This window comes from Syngnathus typhle, linkage group LG8 (assembly GCF_033458585.1).
Source record: "Syngnathus typhle isolate RoL2023-S1 ecotype Sweden linkage group LG8, RoL_Styp_1.0, whole genome shotgun sequence".
NCBI lineage: Eukaryota > Metazoa > Chordata > Actinopteri > Syngnathiformes > Syngnathidae > Syngnathus > Syngnathus typhle.
In genome coordinates this window covers 8,437,279-8,462,610 of record NC_083745.1, presented here as the reverse complement: position 1 = coordinate 8,462,610, position 25,332 = coordinate 8,437,279, and the positions used below count along the sequence as shown (strand labels likewise).

Below are 25,332 nucleotides of genomic sequence, written 5' to 3'. Positions count from 1 at the left end.
CCAATTAATAACTCTAGCATCGAAGGTGTTGTTGAACATTGAAAGCTAGACTAATATTTACATGACCTCATTTTGACTAGAAGTAAAATGGCATGTTGTCAAACCATCCGACAGTGCTCAAATCCTTGACAATTCACTTCCCCTAATCCATAATAATCTCTTTATATGGTCATGACATATTAACAGCTCTACAATTTCAATCTCAGTGGATGCTTCACAAGTAGTCACATAAAGAAGTGAATATTCTTCACCAACATAAGAAGCATCCTTTGCCACTTTTGTACGTGGAAAACTCAACACACACTGCAGCCAGTGGCTCCAGCATTGTCTGGTTGCCTGGCAACTGTCGGCGTGGCGTGGTTGCTAAGGCCATGTGGGAGGGGGGGGGGGGATGCTGCTCTGATTTCCAGCTGAATTGAGGCAGTCAGTAGGGAGAAGCCCCCACCTCCCAACTTCCAGTCCACACACAGGACTCTATTGAACAATAGTGCAGCACCAATGGGCCTGAGGCTCTTGTACAGTACTAGGTCACCACCGTGCTCATCCCTCAGTCTTCTATGACAAATCAACTTAGAGCAAAGATTGTGTTGAGGACATATGATGATATAGCCATCTTCGGCACGGTCCGCATTAATGTGAGGTGCAATTCTGGCAGTCTGCCATGTTGGAAGAGTGAAAAAGACAAGTAGGATGAAGGCGGCAGTGTGTGGCGGAGGAGTCACACACGTGGCGCTGATCACAGATTGTGCAGTCAAAACACGACTAAAACAGCCAGACTTGGTGGGAAATATTTGCCAGCTGTGACATGCTAATGTGAAAACTGAAAAGGCTGCCACATGAATGAGTAGTTATAGTTGAATAATGGGCTATGATTAGCTTCTACGAGTGCTCTGGCAACCACAGCAGGTGGTAACATTGATCAGAAATGTAGCAAGTGTAGACTGACTATTAATACACTGGTGGTGAACCAGAATTTTCAACAACAACAAAAAGTGCTCACGATGCTAAGAAGAACAGGTTTTTATTAATAGTTTTGTAATACCATATATAATGCAATTGCATATCTTTGGCGAAAATAAATCTTATAAACATTTTATCAACAGAGGTTAGCATACAAAAACCAAAAATGTGCGCCGGTCCGAAAGCCATGGCAGACACAAACTGATACTGGGCTGGCAGTTTTTTTGTTGCGTTTCTTTTTTTCTTTTTTTTTTCAACCAAGGCAACTTAATCATACCCATACAGAGCTGCAACATAATTCAGAGAACCACATGACCGATATTTAATCAAAGCTGACAAGCAACAGAGCAACCGGTGTCATGAGTGGCGTTAAATTTGTGGTGTGTTGTTTTACTGAGAGCAACAGAGCCTTCTTTTGACAAGTGCTACAAAATGAATGAGTGAGAACTCTATCGGGATGGGGAACCTTTTTGTGCTCAGTGGCCAAATCAGGTTTTACAGTGTACTCCCAAGGGCCATATTAAATTCAAGAATAAAACTGATCTTAAAATCAAACAAATGTTTCTTATCATATAGCACAGTATAAATGATCTATTATTTGGATTTGTGGGTTAAATGTTATGGGCTTCGTCTGAGGCCTTAATTGCTCTCGGACCGGATCCCCAGCCCTCAAAACGGGCTGAGGGTCTGCAACTACACAAGCAGCCTGGGTGACCGCATGGGTCTGCTCCAATTTTCCAGTGACAATCACAATTATTCACAAGTCTTGGAAGCATGACTAATGAGTGGCAGTAGTTGTTTTTTTTTGTAGTTAGCTCAAGTTTTTAAAAAAAAAAAAGTACACATAAAGACAAAAATGTAAAATGATTAAATCAGAAATTCAACAACACGAGAGGGAAATGTGACATTTTGCACCACCTCAGTTTGTACATCAATTTTGGCAGCAAAAGAAAGGTTCTGTATGAATGTTGATCAACATTTTCTATCCAGGCTAACAAAAAGCAAAGAAAATCTGGCAGTCATAGTTAAATTTCCAAAATAAACAAAAATAAAAACACCCGCTCTATAGACAATTGGCAAAAATACTTAACACATGGAAAGAGGGGGAAAATAGGCTGTATTGCTGTGAAATCAAAGCAGAACAAGAAAAATACTTCTTATATGAAAAAAGAAATTAAATGTGCCTCGTCATTCTCCTTTCAGATGACCAGTGTTTGGTGGCGTTTCCACCCGATAAATTAAAGTTATAAATAAGGTAAAGATTCACGAACAATTAATTTGTTCTTCTTTCACAGCAAAATAAGACCAGTGTATGCAAGAATTACTGTACGTCTGCAACAGCAGATCCGAACCATAAAGTGGTCAAAATAAACCAAAGGATAGGATGTGTCCAGAGTCCGCTTACATTTCCTGTTAATGCGCTTCTGACACTTTGGACAACAAGTCGTGACAATTTAGAATTAGATTGTGGCAACAGGGGAACATCGCAACCATGGCCCCTTGCGGTTTTACATCAGTGGCACAGTAAAATGTTTGGCAATGACAACATAGGCTATACTTAAAGCCACCAAAAACACATTGTGGCACTTTTGTTTTTTAAATATCATGTGGGATGAGATGCTATTGTGCGCGTTTTCCTCATATTGTTAAGTACTTTTGATTTGAAAAACCTAAATGTCAAATGCAGCTTGCCTTGTAACCTCCCACAGTGAGCCGACCGTAATCAGCAGACAGTAAGCACCACATTTCACAGCGTGAAGGGGTTTTGTACTTCCTTATTTTGTTTTAAGGAGGAAGCGCAGCGAGAGGAACACCAGTGGCCGACCGGAAGTTGGGGTCAAATCACGAGAGCAGCTCACATCATAAGGATTCCAGTTATGTCCAACCATGACTGTACCGTCGGGTTTATCGTGCTTTAAACAAGCTCGACTTCAACTCTCCCAAATCAGACAGGCATCCCGCCGGATTTGAACAAAAAATAAACTGCAATAAATGGTGCAAGAACCAGTGGTTATTTAGCATCCCGTCCACAAGGGTCAAGCAGCATGGCTACTTTTTTTTTTTCTCTCAACATAAGAGTAACTGACCCTTCTTGTCTCACCTTCAGTTTTAGACTGAAGAAAACACAAGTAAAAGTAGTCGAGGAAATCCGTTGCGCACACAGCCAAGTGCGCCGTAAATGTAAAACATCCCGGTGGATCAACGTGATTGACAAGGCGAAGTGGCAAAGTTTGCAAGTAGAATTTGGCAGTGGCAGAGTAAATACTAATTCCGCAATTTGCTAATCCTCATGTTTACGGCGTAACAAGACAATAACGCTATCCCATTCATTTGCTTAATTGCATCTTAACCAGCATATCTCTGGGGTGGAAAAAGTCACAATATTAAATGACGTGAAAAAGTTAAGGTTGTGGATTCATTATTGCATCTCTCTCTCAAGAGAGGTGTAGAGCACACGTTTTAAAACCGTGCCGTATTATTATCTTTCCGTTAGCACAAAAGGGGAAAACGCGCAACACCAGGAGGTTAGATTTTGTCTTTTACAAACATGCACTCGTTCGCGTCATATACAGACTCACTTGGAAGAGGATACAAGTTTGAGGAGGAAGCATGCAACGCTTTGAGTTAGAAAAAAAGTTTTCCATTTTTCACAGGAAAAAGAAAATCTTGAGTCACCATCGTCTATTTCGACAGAAGCAGGCAGGTCATTTTGGATCGAGTCCGTTCTCCGTCGCTCAGCCCCCCCTCCCCAAATATGTTGTGACCGCCCCCGAGTTGCAAAAGTCTCATTATGGCTTCGTTCTCCTGTGTGAACAATACTATTGCCATTTGATTCGTTGGACAGAGATATCCCAAACAAACAACGAAAGAGAGGCTCAAAATGGCCAAGACATGAGATGAGAAAAGGAGAAGGAGGCACAGCGGGACACGCGACTGGGGGTGGGTCAGAGGTGAGGGTTCACAGGGTCCAGAGTCTGATGAAGGGTTATCTTTTATTTCCTGTTAAGTTTTGTGCTCTTGACATTGCGTTTGGAGCCCTCCGTGCAACTGCGTATACCCGCCAGGTGCAGCAATGAACCAGCGGCCTCTTTAAGCTCCTCATCCAACTCTGGCTTGACCTCACGCCGCGGCCTTTTGCCAGCAGGCCATTTGATGGCGGGCGGGCGGCGCTGCGTTTGGTTGACGCCCCTCTCATCCCAGAGGTCAGAGTCCTCGTCGCTGTGGAAGCCCTCGCTGCCGGCGCGGCGGGACTGCCTGCGCTCGCAGCCTCCTTCATCTAAGGAGGAAAGGGAGGACGAGGAAGACCGGGAGGAGCAGCGCTGCAGGGCGACGCTGCTGTAGTTGTGGTCCTGCTTTGGATCGCTGCTCACCAGGACCGAGTCGGGTCTGGAGAGGTCCAGTGGGCCTTCAGAATTGCCTGCCGAGAGCAGATGTAGCAAAAAGTGATGAGGGCAAACCGACAGTTTACAAGCCACTTGCGTCTGGCTTATTGAAATAATCAACTCTGCATTAAACACATTCTAATCAACAATGTGGGGTGGAGTTCCTCGATCAACTGGCACATGTAAATGCCGTGACGGGGGTCAAATCAGAGACTCTGAATCTTCGGAACTCCATTTTTAATGTTTGAGTTGGACTGAGTGAATTAACACTGCCCCTGGAAGTGTTGTCACAGTGGAAGTCTTCTTACATGTACGTAGCTCAACTTGCCATAACTGACAACCTCCTGTCCTCCTTCAGTAGACCACTGCTTAATTAAGACCAAATCAACCGTTGTCAATTTTGCCGTTGCCGTTTCACCTCACTTACGTCAACGAGTAATTCATCAGCAATCAATGGAATTTCTAATAATCAATTAACCAAATATACAGCACCTTCAAAATTCTAATAGCATTTCTATTGTTAACAACGATTCAAATTGTTTTCAATAATCTTCTATGATTAGCCACATACCGAATGTCCTCACGTCAAATGAATTAAACATGTGCCATAAAATTATGAACGCGGATGAGAAGTATGTCCAACCGAATCAGCAGACAAATAAAAAACACTTAAAGCAATGAGGTGGATGTTATGTGAGGAGGGTGAACATATGGTTGCTTGTTGGATTCTCTTACATGGGTCAACGTGGTGCCCTGGGGCAGAGTTTAAGAGCATCATGGCAGTGGCAGCATCAATATCAGACTCTGGAAGAGGAGAGAACATGCATGACGGTCAGTGCTAAGGTGTGAGAGCAAGGCAACGAGCGGGGCGCTTCGCTCCCTTTTAACATTGCTCATTTCCACCAAGCCGCAAAGTTTGAAAAGGGTCGCAAAAGTTATTGATTGATAAGCAAGGAGTTTTTAAATCGGTAGGGTAAAACGCTGAATGCTCCTTGTTTATTTTCTTGGTTCTTTGAAGCCATCGCCATCCCACTTGCCCGCCCCATGGTGGAACTGCAAGGCATAGCAAGGTTTAACGATTTTTGCGCACCACTTGAAGTGACCCCAAAAATGCCAATGGAATGGATCGGACAAAACAAATATTCATCAAAACAAAGCAGAGGATAAATACATGCTGATAGGAAGAATGCATCCGATCTTCTCAGACCTGACAAAGTGTCTAAAAGCCTCATGGCTCACTTCTGGGGCTCTAAATTATTAATGATTACAGCAAGATTGAGTGCTCCACACTCAGCACCAACGGAAACTCTGCCTGTTGTCAAGGTTACAAATCTAAGAGGCAGAGTGAGTGGGGCGCAATAGCTGAGGCATCGAATGGACCACATGAGGCATCAATGACTTCAAAGTAATAAATCAAACTAAGAACTGCGAGGGGTGGGGAGGGGACAAGATGCTGGATGTTCTGTGACTGAAATGCACAAAAGCGTCACAATTGCGATACATTCACAAGCACACTACGGCGGATTCACAAAGCTGTAAAGCACGTGAGCGTACAAAAACCAAGAGAGCTCTGCCTCACCTTTAAATGAGCAACCTTGCAGAAAGAGATGACGAGGGGGTGAGGAGGCACTGCAGGAGAGATTAAAGAAAAGAAAAAAAGAAAAGAAACATCAACCACTGTATCATACTTGAATTTCAAAAGTGGTGTGCTTGAAGAACTAGCCACTGCTGAAACCCATCAAAATGACACCATAAAAAGCATCTTCAATTTCAAAGAACTAAGACCATTTAACCCGGAGTGATGGTCCGACTTGATGGTCTGAGAACAATTTCCTGCATCGTCACATCCTGTCACAATTTACTGTGGGGAATGAAGATAGGTCACCTGGGCGGGGAGGCGGGTGGTGTGCAGAAGGCATGTGCGGCGGGAAAGTGCTGCTTCTTAAGGGCTTGGATCAGGTTGGGGCGGTACTCTGGGTCGACGCACCACAGAGAACCTTTTCCACTGGCCTGCAATGATAGTGAAACATTGGGAGACTATCAAGAGTCAACATCCTTTATTTGACTCTGCTGCAATGAGGCTCAATTACCTTAAGTGAATAAATAACAGTTAATTAGATCAATAAAATGTTTGACCCTGTTAATAACAACTCAACTTATTGCTGCTATCATTTCAAGTAACAGCAAACCCAAAGCAACACGGGCTTCCTTCCTACTTATGCTTTGTTTATCTTGCTTCTAGCGATCCATGTTATGAGAGGACTCATATTTACGAGAAAGAATTATTTTGAGGCCAATTGTCCCCCTATAGAAAATCCAGCATTCATATTCAATCTGGTGAAAAACACACACTGATCGTCTCATTTTCACAGCGTTTCTTCTCGTGAACAAAGTTCCTCCACACGCTGCACACACTGCTCCGACTGTCTGTTGGTGATGTGTGCGGGAGTGTGTTAACGGTCATATTATCTGATGGTGCTGTGCTGTTGCCCAGTCTGAGGGAGCGAGCGAGGGAGGGAGGGTGGAGAATAACCTTGACTCACATTACCAAGCCCGTCCCCGATGCAGGAAGAAGGAAATGTCTCCATGGCAACGGAAACCACCAGCCAGTGTCATGTGAAACTGCCGCTGATCTGCCAGCAGACGAAGTGCTCACACTGCGCACCTGCATGCTGAGCGACTTGCGCTACTCCGTGTTGCGCCCCGCAGAGTGCTAACCTGCCCCTATCTCCTACGGTGGTGGAAAAATAGCACATTGTAGCCATGTACAGACCTGGCACTACGGGTTCTACCGGTCACAAGTCCAAAGTCATACTGAAGCTCAATATGGCAACCATTGTGTCCCTATCTGGATCTACGTAACACAGTTTGTGTCACAAACTGGGCCAACACTGGATACGAGCAAACGTTCTACTCTGGAGCATGAGCGCTCTACCAGCTATAGAGTCAACTATACTTATTTGTTGCTTAAAGAAAATCGAAAACTGCTAAATTATTGCGTCACAGTTTCAATATCACAACTAGGCTTTTTTTTTTTTCACCATAGGAGACCAAGGCGTTGTTTTACTACACATTATGACTCACCGTTTTTAGTGCTTTTAGACTTAACCAACGTCTCTTATACTATCACACAGCAGGGCAGAATATTTTGTTTATTGCAGACCATAGCACCAGCACTCACTTCAATTTCTACTAGTGTCCTACTTAGCCACGTGATTTAAAATAATCACCTTTTTGCAGACATAGCTGTCATCGAACTGTTTTTCAAATCAACAGTGAACTAGATTTAGAACATTAAAATATTTGTAACTATACTGATAAGACTTTTCTACATTTACTCGATCTACACTGCTTAATAGAGCGCCGTGGTAAATGGCTCCTTAATAATCACTTTGCCTTGGGATGACAATGATAAGAGGACTTTTCCAACCTTCAGTCGCTCAATTTCTGGGTCTAGAGTTGCATACCTTGCGCGTACAAAATACTGTGCTTTGTTTGCATTTCCTTTGTAGCTATGACCTGGATGAAATTCCAGTCTTATCGCTGTAGCGGCCATTATGTGGCAGACCTACACGTTTGTCACATCACCCACACTATTTAGGGATTTGCTGAATCAATTATTTTGGCAACTAAAATTTGAAATACAACATATTTAGCATAGTATAATGATGAGATCAAATTGGACCGCGCTTGTCTGAAAGTGTGTCGAATGAGAAAGCACCTTTAAGACATACCTTTCCTAAACTCCTTTCGACCTTGCGGAAGCATTTATTCAGGGAGAGATTGTGACGCACTGAGTTCTTCCATCCGGTGGGAGCATTGGAGAAGTAAGGGAAGTGCTCAAGAATCCAGCCATAGATTTCTTTGACAGGTAAAGATTTGCTGGGAGACTGCTCAATGGCCATGTAAATGAGGAGCGAAAAAGAAAAAGGGGGCTTGGACTTCAAGGAGTCCCGCTCTCTACCCCTACTGTGAGTTGAGGCTGTGGACGAGGATGAAGTTCCCTGGTTGGATCCGTAGTCTCCTTCGATGTCAAAGAGAGGGCTCCCACTGGGTTGCGCTTCAGGACCTCCCAACGTGAATTTCTGAAGCAGGTTCTCGTGAAGCCAGTTGAGGTTGGTGAGTTCTTCGTCTTCGGCACCGGCTCGGTCCACGCTGGTCGCAAGGGGGCTGGAAGCGCACTCCGCCTCGGGCAGTGTTCCGACTCCACAAACACCTCGAAGCCATGCCTGCTCCTCTTGCATACCCGGAATTTCCGTTTTCTTGTCTGGTGACATCCCAATAATTGGACCCATTAAATCAAAGAGGTCTGTAGAAAAAGAGGAGATTTATATCAATTAGATTACACATGATTAATCAGAAAGACTTTTAAAGTTGCCGTTACTGGACCCATTGTCTTTCTTGGAGCCAAGGATACTTGTGGTCTTTCTTTTGCATCTCAACTGTACTTCCCAGCCATTCTCCTCCACGCTTGGCAAGGATGGAGAGCCTCTTAGCTCTCCGCCCCTTGACTTTAGCCAAGGACTTTCAATGAGATCCTCTCAAGCAACTGAGCGGACTTAAGACTCCACTTATTGACGCCCACCTCATTTCAGGCAAGACCCTGCTGCTCGTTATGTGTAAATGAGCATGAAACCCGCCATTGACTGCTGGTATCAAATGACTGCCTCCACCTTACTGCGCAAGGCTCGTTACAGGCTAATCCACATTATGCAAGAATCAAGTTGCAATTTGTCACATTCAGGATTATGAAAAGTGTCCAGTCCTGGAAGTCTCTTACAATTTAAAGGACATTTCACAAACTAATGTAAATGACTGTAGATTGAACCAAAGTACATTAAATGAGATGATGGCCCATCTGAAGCAACCAACTGTTTTCCTTTCCTCCAAAGCACAATAATAAAAATGCCTTGGTAAAAGCAAAGTAGACATATTTTTCCTTGAAATTGCTTGATCAGTGTAACAGTGAGCACAGCTGAGAAGGAAGCAATAGCTCTTGTTGCTTTTCACCGGCAGCAGCAAAAAAATGTGTTTGGCTCAGTTTCTTACAAATTCCCCATACGTACAAGATTCCGGCTGGTAATATGAAATTTGGCCTTCCCTGAAAATGTCAGTTGTATCGTGCCCTACGTTAATATTAACATCTACTGTATGCTTGAATTTATTCCCCAAACAAATACAAATAAGCGCATTGTACGCTGGTGAAGCCAAGTGTACAAAGAGATTAATCTTGGGCTCAGCTCACAACAAGCTCTAAGTCTTGGGCGTCACCATGACAACCACGCCGTCCTTTCAATTAAGTGCAGAAATTTCACAAATGAGTAATCCATGTTGGCTGTCTCCAACATATTACAGCACAGGAAATGCCGCAGCACCTGACTGTGGACACCAGATGCTTCTTGAGTGCGGCGATGTGTGAATGTGAACCAACGTAGCCATGCAAAGGGACATAGTATAATCTGTCAGATCGGCGCTTCTTTTCATTTATGTGACAAGACAGGAATTGGGTCAGACCAAAGAGTGTTTGGCCGTAGAACGAGGCGGGAGAGAAAGTGTATGCACGCGCATACACAAGTCAACGTCAGCCAGTGGTAAGGAGAATGAAAGGAAAGGGGCATTTAAAAAATTACCATCGAACCCTCAATGAGCGTGGAGGAACATACGACACTTCCAATTTTCTTCAGATTGAATCATGGGTTATTCCAGTTTTCAGGGTTCTTGCAGTGGATTTGATACCTCTGTCAAGGAGGCTTTTCTTTTTCACCACGCATAGGATTGATCGATTGGATCTGTGCAGATTGCATTTTACAGTTTGTGATGCATCAATGTGTATTATTTATAAAGATGGCGAGGTACACTTCCAAGAATGCTATCATATAATTTTGACGGGAACTTGATGATCATCTTTTATTTAGTTTTCTTATTCTTTATTTAACACGGTTATGAATACATTTTGTTCAGTGGCTCAGTTTAAAACCCAAAACGTTCATAAAGTGAGGTAGTATTTCTTATTGATAGGAATGGAAATGCAAATAATCTGTTCTGGTTTTGCCTTAGCAATACGGATGTTTGGTTAAAATTAGTATAATAATATGTCTGAGTTTTTCTGCATTACTGTATCGTTTTTACTTTTTACTCGTGATGCCCCGATCAAATTTTTGGGGTTCCGATCTGATGTTTTAAGGCATGTTCTTTCCAATACTGACCTCCCACACTTTTTTTTTTTACTTCAATCCTAAGGTGTGCAAGTCATTTTCTAATATAGCGAGTAACAAGCTTACAAAGCCTATGAGGAATATGACAATCATTCTTCTAAACATTTATGACTAAAAGTAACTGGTTTTCGAGGTTGCTATCACGTTACTACCTAAACTAACGAGTCGGCGGCCTGAGGACACATGTAGAAATCCTAAAATAGACTCGAAAATGAAAGGAACTGCTCCTACAAATTGGATAATTCTGCTTACTGATAAACAGTGATGTCCTGATTGAGACTGCTCTTTCCAATCAAGGGGTAATCATGGCATACGAATTATCTTACCCAAAACATTCCACTGACAGCCATTAAGGTGACAGTCAACCACATGGCACAGGTGTGGCACCAAAATTGTGACTGAATTCTGTTGACATTTGTTTTCAAGAAGGAAAACCTGTTACTTGGAGAAGAAAACAAGTCATGGCCTGGTCAAAGAGTCAGAACACTGACCACTTTCCATCTTAGTCTCGACCGCCCATAGTTCCTGACTGGTACCTCCAAGAGGACTGACATTTGAATGTAAACACAACTCTTTTCAAAACCCTTTAGAGGAAGGTCAGACTCCAACCAGTAATGTTATAAGAGGGAAGCCAATGCGATGAATGGACCTTGCCTGTTGACTGCAGGTCATCGTTGAAAATACACCAAAGCTGGAATGGCGCTGACCTGATGGCTCATCTGCAAGTTAAAATAGCCCCGCGTGCCATGAGCCGCATCATATTCATGTGCAAACAGGCGGGCACAAACAGCAGGTGCCAAGGCAATTTCCCCCCCCCCCTTTCAAAATGCTCTTTTATCCCGTTAAGCACTTAGCCTATTCAAAAATGACACAAAGACACACTGCTAGCTTTAAGTGGCGGATCAAGCACACTGACGTGTCGCATAGACGGCAGAACGTAAACGGGAGACCACGGCGGCCGCGTCAGCGATGATCTCAGGCAAGCAGATCTGACTTTCAGGAATCAGTTGCCACGGCAGCCTGTGTGGTGAGGGAAGCGGTTGCGCTCATGTCTGTGCATGAAGAGAGCGCTGATGTGGGGAGATCAATACAGGCGGAAACTGCTGAGGACAGCAGTCTCGCGCTGTTCTCCACAAAACCTGTCTGACAAAGAGGGGCGGGAAAAGCGGCAGCCAACCTGGATGACATGCTGCTAAGTTCCAGCGAGTGCATACTTCACGCATAGTTTCTCATTATATAGCTATACAAGATAGAGTTCTGAGGAAATTAATTTTAGAACCGATGCTTGCGTTTATACACCGCTGAACCACACCCTGATCACGGCTACTAACTAAACCAGTCGACACAAACCAGTTCCACTTCTCGGTACACAAAGGTGTGTCGCAAAACCCCAATGGCTGTTATTTGAAACCCTCTGTGATGTTTCAGCCTATCCTGTGAATAAAAACCTGAATTAGAAGATTGGAGTGTAACGCTGCTCTGTATGCTTTAAAACAATCAAAGAGAAGGCTCCTCTCACAACACTTATAAAGTAGACCATTTTATTTGGAAATAAAAACCTACTACGTAGATTAAAACAATACACTCTGTGATGGTGGTAAGAGTGTATAAAAAAAAAAAGCTTGCTCACACACAAAGAAGCAGTTGTTTTGTCTTTTTCTACGCCCCCCCACCTCCCATTTCTAATCTCTCAATATTCACCACGCAACTACAGACGACCAGGAGGGAAGGAAACACCTCCTGCCTGTTGAGGAAGTCCATTTTCAGAGAGCACTCGGGCCAGTTCAACACCAAGAGTGAACTGGCGCAACTAGAGGGCAAACGTTTACACAATGCTAGCAAACACACGGGCCTGTAAGTCACACACAGGCAAACAAAAGTAACACGGGAAAGATTGAGTTGGGCGCAGACTTTGTAGTTTCAAACTGCACTTTGACTCTAATCAGAGGTTAGTTTTCCAAAGGACAGATCAGCCTCCTAGCAAACACTGAAACCTTATCTCGAGGGTCACGCACCCGTCTGGTCTAGAAACCCTCCTCCCACCACAATCTCATATACCTCCAAATACCGCAAACAACGAGCACTGCCGGGCTATTTTCTTTTGGACTGTTGGCAGCTCGGGTCTACAGCCTTCCAAAAATTCATCGGTTTGTTATTTACGTTTTCAACACGTTTGCATGTTTTGGTTTAAAAAACGAGGATAGAGATTTCTTTTTGTACTTTCATAACATAACATCTCCAGCAGTGCTAGAATAAGCAAACTAGTTGCACAAAAGCTGCCAAATCCTGCCTGGGCATAACGTCACACTGTCAATTAAATAAACCCTGTTAATTACACCCGGGGTGATGAGACAAAGACCCATTGTGTTTCCCTTCTTGCCTTCGACTCAATCAAGGAAACGGTCACATCACTGCTGTCAGTGAGGCGTGCCCTAATCAGCAGCGTCTCGCATCCACCACTCAGAAAGAAGCGAGAGTGGAGGGGGATGAGGTGCTACTCCCAATCAAGTTATATGTGCATAACTAATGTAAGCAATCTGTTAAAGTCTGAGTTGTAAAACTTTGGCGACACACTTTTCTCTATGCTGGCTTTTGTCTAACATCAGACTCAGCTTGCAAAGTGTCAGACGGAGATGATGATGTTGAATGATCCAAGAAAGATGGGACTGGTCCATTTAACATTACAGCACTCCTCAAGATTCAAATCTTTAAGTTATGACAATATAACGGGGAGCTGTAGGGCAGCCTGCAGCTATTTAACACTTTAGTATTCGAGTAGCCTTCTATTGAATAAACTCATATTTGGATACAATCATTTTTTATTTTTAGAATCAATAATTTGAGTTTCCAAAAGCATTTTTTCTGATTATTCGTTATCAACTAAGGATTGCTGTGTATTTGATATTGTTTAGTTATAAAAACAACTAAACAATAAATTAGAAAATAATACACCACATAGATTGTTGTACTTCAGTTATTGTTTTCCAAAGTAAAAGCTAATATTTGTAAATGTCTTATTTTGATTAAGATAAAATACGCCTGTATTAAACACAAAAGATAGTCGGTCTGCTTTCATGGTGGAGTACAGAAATCAAAGAATAGTTACTGTGTGGCAAGGCTGAAATTAGAGGATTTGGACAATTTAAGTTCAACAATGGCTCTAAACGATTTCTCGATTATTAAAGTAATTGACACCTCAAATTGTTGAATTTTGGCACCTCTTGATGAATATAATTTGGCTTGGTTATAGTGCAATTAGGAATACAAAAGCGAAAAAGCACTTCACCTTCATCCTAATGACCAACCACCTTCATTTTTTTATTTTTTGAATTCACATTCAGATGCTTCTAGGCTTTCTTTTCCCCACATTCGCACATATTACACAAGATTAAAAAGTGAGCCAGCCAACAAGTGACGACCCACACAGTGAAGCTGGACAAGTATTTTGTAAATAATAGGGGCACCCAAAATGAGCAGACCTTAAAGTGTCCAGAATTCATTTATCAATTCATTCAAGTGCTTTGAGTCAAATCCTTATACTACAAACTCTTAAATGGTACACTGAATGAGAATTATCTCCCTTTGTAACAATTCCCAAACTCTAGTCAGTCAAACGCCTTGAAAGCACATGGCGGATTTTAAAGGACGCAATCTTCCATTTACTCGGGGTCAGAGTACACAATACAGTGATAAGACTGATTACATGGTCACACCACCATTTTGAACCGCAATTCCTATGGCACTTTAGCCTCAATAGGAAGAACAAATACATAGTTTAGATTAGAGGATGGTGCTGAAGGTGAGCTCATACCAGTAGTGCATTTTGAAAATGTAGTCTCGTTGATCACATTTCTTCACACAATCCCCGCAGATGCATCGGATGGAGAGAAATGGACCAACTGCTTAGAACAGTGAAATCAATAAGTATTCTACGTTGGGGCGGTGGTGGGGGGGAATTGTGTGGTTTAGACAAGGGTTCCAGAGAGGTTTGTTGCAGCTGAGCTCAGTAGTGTTCTGTTGGAGTAAAATATCCAACAATGAGTGCTGTGTAACAGAACAGTCCAAACACAAATACAAAACGTGACTGTCCATAATCCAATCCAATTGAGCTCAAAATCAGTACGGTCTGGACTTTGCCCTAATCTAATGAACTCCGTTCAGCAAGTAGAGCCCATACCCCGACATAGGCTACACACCAGCAAAATGCTGCATTTTGGACAAGATTGAAGTATCTCGACAACTTCTTGCTTGAGCATGGTATTCAGCTCGACTTTTAACTGTCAAGAAAGAAAGCATATAATGGAATGCTTACTCGTGACACAAACTGCATGCAGCCTCTCGCACTTGGTCATAAAGAGCCAATCGTAGCCCTTGATAAAATACAAGCAGTTAGACATTCGAATAGTTGGGTACATCAGAAGCTTGCTCCCATATAGAGCATAAAATCAATTAAATACAGATTGAGATTTTGAAATGAAAACTAATATCCCAGAGTGGATACGGTGCTAGATTAATATAACAACCTCACCGCCCCTTCCACCCCCCACTGTCAGGTCATCACCTTGAAGAACCCGAAGGCTTTCCATAGGGCAGGGTCACCACTCAGTTGTATTTATTTCAGGAGATGCATTAGTTTTGTCATTGCTGTACTAGTACCTAAAATATGTGTTCCATGATGGACTCAATAAAATAAAACTTCAAAAGGTAAACTAAATTCAACTCTTTTTTTCAGCTTCTACGAAAATACAATGTGAAGTGTCTTCCATCTGGGTTTTCATTTTTAAAAAGCAGGCTGTTATTATGTTACCTAACCAAATCTGATTTGCAGTGCTGTCTTGTTAGTCTTAAAACTAACATCAACAATTAGAAATTTAACTCGCAAGTAAATGATTGAAGATCAATGCGCTGGCAACATCTAGTGCAATCTCAATTTTTAGCACATGCTTTCATTTCAGTGCAAGTATTTTTAACTCCTAGTCACTACTGTGGCCTCTACTTACAGAAAGAATTAAATTTTGCTCTTATTGTTACAGGGCTTGACCAATATTAAAGCTATTGAGCATAAGCAAAAACAACATTGCAGAGTCCTATTTATAGTAACGAATGTTAGTAAAGTTAGCAGGCTCTCGGCTATTCTGAGGGGCAAGAGTACCAACCCTGCAAAGGCCTCAGTACATACAGACGTGGAATACATGCAAGGACTACAAACAACAATGAAGACAACAGATGGTTGTGGCCATAGAAACGCTGGCTATAAAGTAATGGCAGATTGATAACATCTTTTTTGTTCATTTACCTTTATCTCTCTTTTTTTTTCTACATTTGATTTATCACTGGATCTTTGACAAAAGTCTAAATAACAACACAACATTCCTTCTCCAAACACACATATTGCAAGGAGGAAATGTATGATGGTTCCAGCTAATATAATAATATGAAGTACAGAGGCAGTAATACTACGTGCAACTAATGTTTGATGGCATGCAATGACAACAGTCCCTTTTGAGTGTTATTACAAGCATAATTATTGCAGTCAGATATTGTTTATAGACAGCTCAGTATATGGGACAATCTTGTGACATGACATCATGTGCTCAGTCAATGTAGCCTCAGATTCTTTGGTCCTGTCGAAATTTCATGTTAAGTAACACTTCTGTCAAATTGAATAGCCGAGAGATTAAAGGTAGTTGTGAAAATTAACAGCGAGAAAAGAAAACAGTGGCTAATACAGGATAAAAGAGGGGATGATTCACCACCGACAGTCACACACAACGTGGAATATGAAGTTACGCGCAGTGACGTCTACAATTACACAATACTTCCCGACAAACCGGACTCGTTACCGAGTAACTTATCCCCGGTTAAAAAGATTTTCACCAACTTTACCAGAACTGAATGCGTTAGCTCACCCAGTACAGCAAACACGAAGCGAAATAGCCTTAGCAGCCACTCGGTAGGTCACTGAGGGTAAATCCAACGCTAGCGTTAGCAGGGAACAACTTTAAGTACTCTATCGATGTTATGTCGATAAACGTGACATGGCCAAGAATATGCGCTTAGTTAAAAAGGCTGGCCACTTGAATATTGGATTTTGGAAAAAAGAGGGGAAGTAAGGTTAGCTAACTGCCACATGCTGTCGCTTATTGTGCCATGCTGGCCGCTCTGAGCAAAGTCACTTGACCACGTTTACTTTTAGCTCGCTCCGAAACACACGCCTCGCAAACATGGTCCAAACGCACGCGGACTTAAGAGAAAAAACAAGAAAACAGGAGGAGGGTGGACTACTCACAATCATGTACGTCGGGTGTCGGTGTGGCGTGCTTAAAGACGCGACAGTACGCAGTTTCTTCGGATGTCTGCCTCGCAGTCGCACAATGTCAGAGATCAGATCAGCAGCTGCTTCCTCCATGCACGCAGCGCGCGGATCACAGAGCGCACAGCAACGCTACCAAACCCCTAGCCGTCGTCATGGCAACACAGCCACTCCAGCCAATCACAGCCCCTCCCCTCCTATCTCCCCTGGCAACTGCCGCAGCGAAGGGGCTCCACGAGCACGCACGCTATCCTATTTTGCATCGCCAAATGGGCTTTCACTTTTTTTGTAAGCTTCCTCAAGGGTAGAAAAATAGATTCAAACATATGAGAAACAGATATTCTTTTAATAACGCACGACTGACGGTGACGTAGACGCCGGAAGGGTTGTTAGAGGGCGTTTACACGGAATGTTGTTTAGGCTAAACACAAACACCTCTGGGCGGAGAGAGGATGTCACCACACCCACCACCGTGGACCCTCAGCTGGGCCCCACCTAAAGTAAACCGTGATACTCAGAAGCTAACCAGACGAACACATTTACTGATCACATGCTGTGTAATACCTATTTTTTAAAAAAACTTTTCTCGTTGTGTCAAGTTTCGTCTAATATTTATTGAGTTGTATGGTGAGATGTGGGTTTAAGCATTGATTATGTAAATGAGTGGTTGTGATTCTCAATTCATAGGTTCGAACCGCAAAAGTAGGTTGTGTTGATGTGGACACATGACGTTATGAACTCTAGTCCACAATTACATTCATGATGGACTTGTATTTTGTTCCCAAACAGCTATTTTGACTGGTATGTGCCTCAATGTCATTATCATTCTTTTTATACATGCAGGTCTTGGCCCTCTTCAATTTGTGAAATATTTAATTTTGATATTTAATATTATTTCAGGTTGATACATACTGTTATAGCCCTCTTCGATTTCTTAAGAGCGCTTTAAACTTGACACTTCCTCCACAAATCTGTACGTTGGACAGGAGGAGGCCTTATGGTGGCCTTGTTGTAAAGGCCCAAATGTACACAATTTAAACGGTGCCCTCCCTCTTTACACCTACCTGATTGACTTGAAATTTCTCACTCAAGTGAATCTTGATGTCCCCTAACAAAAGACTTCTTGAACCCCAAAATTACAAATGTTGACAGATTAGCTCGATGACTATTATATTTACCTGATTGTACACAAAATGCATCCTCTGTAACTCAAATACGCAGACCTTTACAGTACAATATTGACGCGCTAGTCTAAATAAGAGGCAGAAAAGAGTTTTTTTTTTTTTTTTTATCTCTACTAGGCTATCTGTGGAGTGCAGCTTTACTGGCTGAAAGCGACTTCACACCAGACTGCAACTTTCACATACCGGTGATACAGTGCTCAACCGATTTCATAAGCGCACATAAGTACCTCTCTGTGGTCTGATCTAATAGGTTCCCTGTGTGCCTTTATTGTGCATAAGCCCACATATCTGTCATGCAGTCATGGCGTACGCACTCCTGTCTGTTGTTGATGCACACATTTGTTTTGGCCTTGTTTTGACTTGACAAACAGGTTTTACCGTGGTTGTATTGGCAAACACGCAACTTGAAATAGTATTTGTCTTCATCACTTGCTTCAGCCCTGTCCTTAAAAACATGCTTTTATTTAAAACAGGTACAGCACACAGAAATAATGAGAGAAAGAAACAGATTCATGGTTGAGGTGAGGATTTTCATTGTCATATTATATTCATTCATGCTTTTAAGACCTATGCTGACATCATTTTCTTGCGCAACAATGCTATTCTTAGGGACAGCATGCCGCCTAGACTGTGTCCCATTTTCCCTCCCGGCGTCACTGTCAGGGATGAAGTTGCAAAGCTAGCGAGGGAGAGAGAGGAGAAGCATTAATCACCAGGGAAACTGTTGATAGAGGATGCCTGGAAAGACAGGACCATTAGCTGATGTGTCTAAAATGGTGCTAATCTGATTGTTAAGGCTAAAACAACATGCCCCACTGACTTGCATCAGAAATGTTGAGCATAGTCGTGGGACATATACCTAACTGTGTACAACACACGATGCACTTAGCATCTTATTTGGGATTTTTTTTTTTATCTGAAGCATCTGAAAAATGTGTGTTAACCATCAGCAGTTGAGCACAATTAAGAGTAAACATATCTTCTAGATAAAAGGGAGCAAGTTGAAGTAGTTCAGGATTACAGACTTTGAGTGGAGTTCATGTGAGGCAGTAAAAGTGAGGGGATGAACAATGAGGAATCCATCCCGTCCTGGAGAGAAGACACTGAGCATGAATGGGGGCGCGGTGTGTGCTTTGCAAGCCGGCCTGTGGTGGCAGAGTGGTCAGGAGCCCCGCTGCTTTAATGGTCCATAAATCTGTGTGGGCTGGCTGCTCTGATGCTGCCCCTGTGAGACCCTCTCAGGCGGAAAATGAATCAGACCATTTTTACCGAGCGCCAAGTGTTGAGCCTCTTGCCCTCGCTTACTGCCAGCGAGGCGATAAGAGGCGCTGCACACACGCGCTACTCAATTTCAGCAGGTCTGGAGCTCATAAAACTGTCTAACAGTGACAAACCTTGTTTGTATACTGCACTATATTCCCTCTGTCCTCTTGCCTTTGTTGGACCCTCTCTATTTTCTTTTTTTCCTTCTCCTTTTAGCAAGCTTTGGACTGGAAACACAGTGGTTGACAGTGAGGTGCCCAGTCAGCCCAATCTCATTTGCTATAGAGCCCTAACAGTAGCTGGTAAATACAGATAATATCTGAAATGTAGATACAATAGATTAAATAAATAAATAAATGACACAATTAGGAGGGTGCGGGTTCGATTCCACCTCCGGCCGTCCCAGTGTGGAGTTTGCATGTTCTCCCCGGGCCCGCGTGGGTTTTCTCCGGGCCCTCCGGTTTCCTCCCACATCCCAAAAACATGCTTGGTAGGCCGATTGAGCACTCCAAATTGTCCCTAGGTGTGAGTGCGAGTGCGAATGGTTGTTTGTCTCTGTGTGCCCTGCGATTGGCTGGCAACCGGTTCAGGGTGTCCCCTGCCTACTGCCCCATGACGGCTGGGATAGGCTCCAGCGCACCCGCGACCCCCGTGGGGACTAAGCGGTTCAGAAAATAGATGGATGAATGCATGAATAAATAAATAAATAAATAAACAATTAAATTAAATTAAATTAAATTAAATTAAATTAAATTAAATTAAATTAAATTAAATTAAATTAAATTAAATTAAATTAAATTAAATTAAATTAAAAGTATAGCAACATTTAAATATGTGGTGTATGAGTGGATAATATGAGAACTGATCCTCGCTGGAAATGAATCAGATATATTGCGAACCACATTCTGACACGGGTTGCACAAGAACGAAACCGTCTGTATCAAGGGGTCCGGTAAATCCCAATAATTACTCCCAAAGCTCGCTTGCTGGACTCCGGATGTTGTTAAAAAAAGGGTCAAAGCTCATTTTATTTCTGTAAAAATCTATACTAATTCTATACTCACAGGCTAAGAAGCTTGATCTTTGCTGTGAATGTATTGCAAATGTTACCTTACCCTTCCCGCCCACCAACTGTTAGTACTAAATCTAACCGGGCGTGGTCAACTTGTTTCAAATGCAACACTTGCTTTGTTCTTCAGGTTTCTTTCCCCAGAGGTTCTCCCAGCTTTTTGCCTGCAGTCGTCCTCGGTTGAAGAGGATGTTTGCCAACAGAAGTCTTTGTTTGACAATCCTTTCTGTTAACCCAGTTTTATGAATTGTGTCAGCACTTGCTGATTGTCTGTTATCTATCAGCAGATAAGTGCCTCCTTTCAGGCGCTGGCAATAAAATGCTCAATGTGGAGAGCAGCGGAATGGTCTTTTCAATAGTCAAACAAATATCCTGTAATTCTGTACTGATGCAATTTATTCAGGTGACAGCGGGAACACGTTGCATTACTGGATGTACCCGAGCGTCAATTTGCTCCTTTGGAGGATTATTAAGCATGCCATCATTAGGGAGAGTAAATTAAATTTAACAAGGTTTAATTAAAAACAAACTGAACGGTTAAATGACCTTTAACTAGTTGCGTAGAGGATGATTATATGTCCCTTTTTACATTTTTTACTGCTAAACTGATAATCAGTTACCACACAAAGCACTTGAAAGACATCAATTACACATCACACACATCGACCACTCATGACAGAGCAATAGCACAATTTCTCGGCAAGGCAAAAAATGTTGCATCTAGAATTATGTTCATAAAATGAATTCACATTCACCACATATTATAAAACTATTCTTTTAGCCATGCATGTAATCTGCCCAAAAACAAGACTGTGAAAGTCGAGTCTGACACAAACTACATTCTTCAATTTGCATTCTCTCTTGTTTACATCACCGATTACAGGCTTAGCTAAAGAAATCAATACACTGTAAGTGATTGTATTCTTTAGAAACACAGTGATTTCTACAACTTGATTATAACAGGCGGCAGCTACTCAATCGCTTTTTCTCCACAAAAAGAAACACAATGAACTGTCATCTTTTTGTTGCATCACCATAAGTGGGTCCTATCTTTCCTTTTATTGACCATTGCTACCTTATTGCGCTTTTAAGCCACCAAAATGTCCGGGCTCCTGTGCACAGGCTTTCGAATAGCAGAATTAGACAATACACCGCATGTAGGGGTAATTGAATAAACCCATTGATCGCTGGCTAGTCTATTGCCAAACCAAATTTGGTTATTCACCCTTAATGACTGCCCCTTACAGGCAAATGAACACTTGTAGTCAATTAACAGTGGAGCAGCAGTATGAAGAAAAGTCAACCCACTTCATGTGTCGATTCCTCCCTTTAAAATGCACTACGCAAAGTTGTGATGTCTGCGAGGCATCTGGCTGATGGCTTCACTGTCACAACAATAACACAACACCAAAAGCTTTGTTCTTGGACACCCGCATAGATTTGCAAAGCTTGTGGTCCGCCCCACCATTCCTCGCTCACAAACACACTGTATCTTCTTGGACAATCGTGGTCTTATGTCCAGCTGTGTTAGCTGGCACTACCAGTGTTATTCATTGCTAATGCTCCGGCACCATCGTCAGTGCGTGTAGTGTTAAAGTTATTACTGCTTGTGGAAATTATTTTGCAGCATCACGGAAATTATTTTGCAGCCTCAAGTGATGCTAACCAAAAGTATGAGCACCCATGTGTTAACAGTGTAACAGGAGCAGCTGTGAACGCCACAGATGCAACCACAACTGTTTGTCGCAAACATACCGTTAACCCTTTACAGGGCACTTTTTGCAATACTTTTGGGTTCAATCCGATACTATTGTATAGTACAAAACATAATTCTAAATTCAATTCATACTTTTTGAATCCTTGTGTAAGTTTTTATAGGGCACTGATTGAAATGATTAACCTCAGAAGAGCTAGATTTGGTAATTGAAGGGCTAGCAGGGCAGCATAGTACCTGCCACCTGACACACATTTTGCCAGACCCCAACTTGGCCACCCGCACGTGGTGGTTCCAGGGCATTCCGTTGAGGTAGGTTGGCCATCTCCTTCCTGCCTCCCAGCCAGCTCTCTCCAAAGGTGTTCTGGATATATTCAACCAGGAAAAATAATGACACGTCACGGCTCCGACGAACGATGGAATGACAGCCGGAATAAGTAAGTAAGAAAGTTTGTCTGAACAAAGAAATGTCAAATCTATTACTAATAAAGCAAAATAAAAATAAACCAAAGACGGTTCCTTGCCCTATAGTTATAATTATGGTGCCTTGTTTGAAAAATGGCTACAAGTACCACTCTACCATGCACTTTTGTCCCTTCCCAGCGCTTAAAAAGCAAGAGTGACCCAATGCCTGAGGGCAAGTGCCCATCCAGCATGAGACCCTAGCGAGCCTGACTGCATGCGTGAGTGTAAGAGGGCGCACGGCTGTAGACTGGAGAAAGTGGTGCAGTGCCTCCGTGCCTGGCTGAGCACGGGGTAATGAAGCATGGCAGAAAAGAGAGGAAAGGAGTGTGTCTGCAGGGTAGGCATGGCTCTCGTGTTCCTATGCAACCAAGGCGGAGCGCTAGGTGATGCAGGCTCACCTCTATGCTGTCTCCGTGCTCTCGCCTTTCCCATTCTGTGCTCCCAAAATATGAATCCTGTCATGCAACATATCACATCTAATAAGTTTTCATGGGAAATGACATATTATCATTTGGAGTTGGTACGTAGTTTCTAATCATATGAAATGAACAGCTCAATAATTACCCCTACTGAAGTATTCATATTTAACATTTAGCTTCATGAGACTCTTGGTCTTTCTTTTTTTTATGTGTGAGACATTTGGCTGCAATCAAAGGTCCACTCAGGACAGATTTGCTCCTCAGTCTGACATGTTGACTTGATTGACAGACTCAACATGGCAGAATGTAATTCCTCACCTCACCTCGGAGTATGGCCCATATTTTGGCGTGCTTTTAATTTGCATACGGGTGAATACATTTATCAAGCTTTGCGGGCTTTTAAAACAAGGTCAGTGACTCAAGTGGAGGATTAAAAATAACAGCACTGGCTGGCTGAAAAAACAACAACTCTCCTAACATCAGCATCAATGTGTACGTGGGAAAATGTATCATGTTAGGTTAGGGAATCCTACAGCCTGAATGAAACTAGCTTAAAAGACAACCTATTGTGATGCCATACGTTTCCTGTGGGCAACAAGTATGGATCTATTCTTAGCTGCTGGCTCGGGCTTCAGCACGCGCTGCTCCCATTCCTCCTATGTTGGATGGGATGAGGCGCGATTCATCCTTTCCAGGTCTCACTGTGTTGTTCTCGCCCGTGTCCAGCTGTAAAGACGATGGGGCCCAATGACCATCTGTCCCCAACCAGCAAACTCAGAGCTCAGGGCAAAAAGGGGGCAGGAAGGAGATGAGTTTAGATGGAGGAGGGGGATGGAGGGATGGGAGGAATCAGCTTTGTGTTACCATAAAGCTGTCTCTCCTCTCTCCTAGCAACGGCCTCCCATTTCCTCGGTTTTAGGCGGTATGGTCCTCTTGGTCGGTGTGCACGGCCCCCTCACTCACTCTCTCCTTGTCCTATTTATGGTAATGAGCCATCTGCCCTCTCTGTAACAGCCGCCCAAATAGAGGAGGGGACGGAGGGTGGGGTCTGTGACGGACACTCGTCTGAGACAAAGACGCTTATCCTGTTGTGTCTGCCTCTGCCCCAGCGGATGCCTTCAGATATTAACGGCGTAAAATGATGATCAATCGAATATGTGGACAAAGCGGTTATTTCAATTGAAGGACTCAATCAAATGATTTCCGTGCACATCTGACAGAGATACGGCGACCACACCGCCATCATCAGTATACATGAAATTGCGCATCACAAAGGATGTTTGTATTGCCAGTCCAATAATGACCCCCTCCCCAATTTTTCACACACAGTTTGAACTACTGAGCCGAATAATACGCGACCCAATCGTTATCCTCTGCTGCTGTGTGCTGTGACTTGGTGACATGATAGCGTTGGTCAAATCAGCCAATACAGAGCATTCAATAGACCTCTGTTGCCACTGGATACTAGATTGGTTACCAAGCCAACACATGGGCTGCACCGTCATAACTCAAATGGATTAGTCAAGAAGATGTGCTTTTGCAAGAAGACTGGTGATGTTTACATGGCTAAATAAAGATGATGTCTTGGTCCTCCTGGTCATAGTAACAATGAGTCCTAACATTTTATTTCATTTTCATTCATGCTTCATTAGGTCTCAGCTGACTACTATCTATTATACAAGAAATGCTTTCAGAGCAAAGAGCATTAGGAACAGAGAGGGGTTTTGTACATACAGTTCCAGCATAAAAAAAATATCCTCAGCTAACTCTTGATTAGGGCCTTTGCAAGGTAAGTCGCAAAGCCACAAAGCTACAGACAAACACATTGATGGTCAGTGACCCAAAACCCATTACGCTGGTGGAGGCAATTGTAGCTAGCAAACAAATGCGGAACGGTAGAGAGGCCCTAAGGTGACATGAAAGAAAACGAAATAAACAATTGGAAAAATGAGATTGAAAAACAAATCTGTGAGATTTTGCAAGCTTTTTCTGATGTTGTTCCATACAAAGGAGAAGTATGAGGGGGACAACTGCATTTGATTGGTTCCAAAAAAGATGTTGGCCATGTTAAAGCCACTTATGATTAATTTTGCAGCACAAGTCTTCAATTGTTTGAGAATGTAGCTCAAACAGGAAAAAATACATTTAGACCAGTCCAGAAAATGTTTTTAAAGTCACAGAGTGAATTACTATAATCTTGAAGATTAAAATTAATCTGTCGTAAAGAATCCTTTATTGTGTAGTCAATAATCTCTGAATCGGCATAAACATTTTAAGAGTTGTATTAATACTCCCATTATAGAATGCAGATGCAAAATTTTTGTCTTTTGTTGTTCTATACTCACTG

The 25,332-nt window shown here is 42.6% G+C and overlaps 1 protein-coding gene and 1 long non-coding RNA gene across 4 annotated transcripts; one reads left to right on the top strand and one right to left on the bottom strand.

The window, feature by feature from the left end:
• Positions 1-1,005: 1,005 nt before the first annotated feature.
• foxn2a (forkhead box N2a) lies at positions 1,006-17,143 on the bottom strand. 3 transcript variants are annotated; one of them, XM_061285360.1, is made up of 7 exons: positions 16,848-17,143; positions 14,370-14,572; positions 8,078-8,652; positions 6,229-6,353; positions 5,923-5,972; positions 5,079-5,147; positions 1,006-4,378 (listed from the first exon to the last, which is right to left on the bottom strand). In XM_061285360.1, the coding sequence occupies exons 3-7, from the start codon at positions 8,636-8,638 to the stop codon at positions 3,954-3,956; spliced, it is 1,230 nt and encodes a 409-aa protein (XP_061141344.1). In that variant the 5' UTR covers positions 8,639-8,652; positions 14,370-14,572; positions 16,848-17,143; the 3' UTR covers positions 1,006-3,953. The 3 variants fall into 3 exon arrangements, with proteins under 3 accessions (XP_061141344.1, XP_061141343.1, XP_061141345.1); XM_061285359.1 differs by lacking the exon at positions 14,370-14,572 and having other exon boundaries at positions 16,848-17,123; XM_061285361.1 differs by lacking the exons at positions 14,370-14,572; positions 16,848-17,143 and adding an exon at positions 16,468-16,735.
• A 1,299-nt stretch (positions 17,144-18,442) lies between these two features.
• LOC133158274 (uncharacterized) lies at positions 18,443-20,720 on the top strand. Its single transcript, XR_009715179.1, has 2 exons — positions 18,443-18,576; positions 20,518-20,720. It is a non-coding gene; the product is annotated as an uncharacterized LOC133158274 (long non-coding RNA).
• Positions 20,721-25,332: the final 4,612 nt, after the last annotated feature.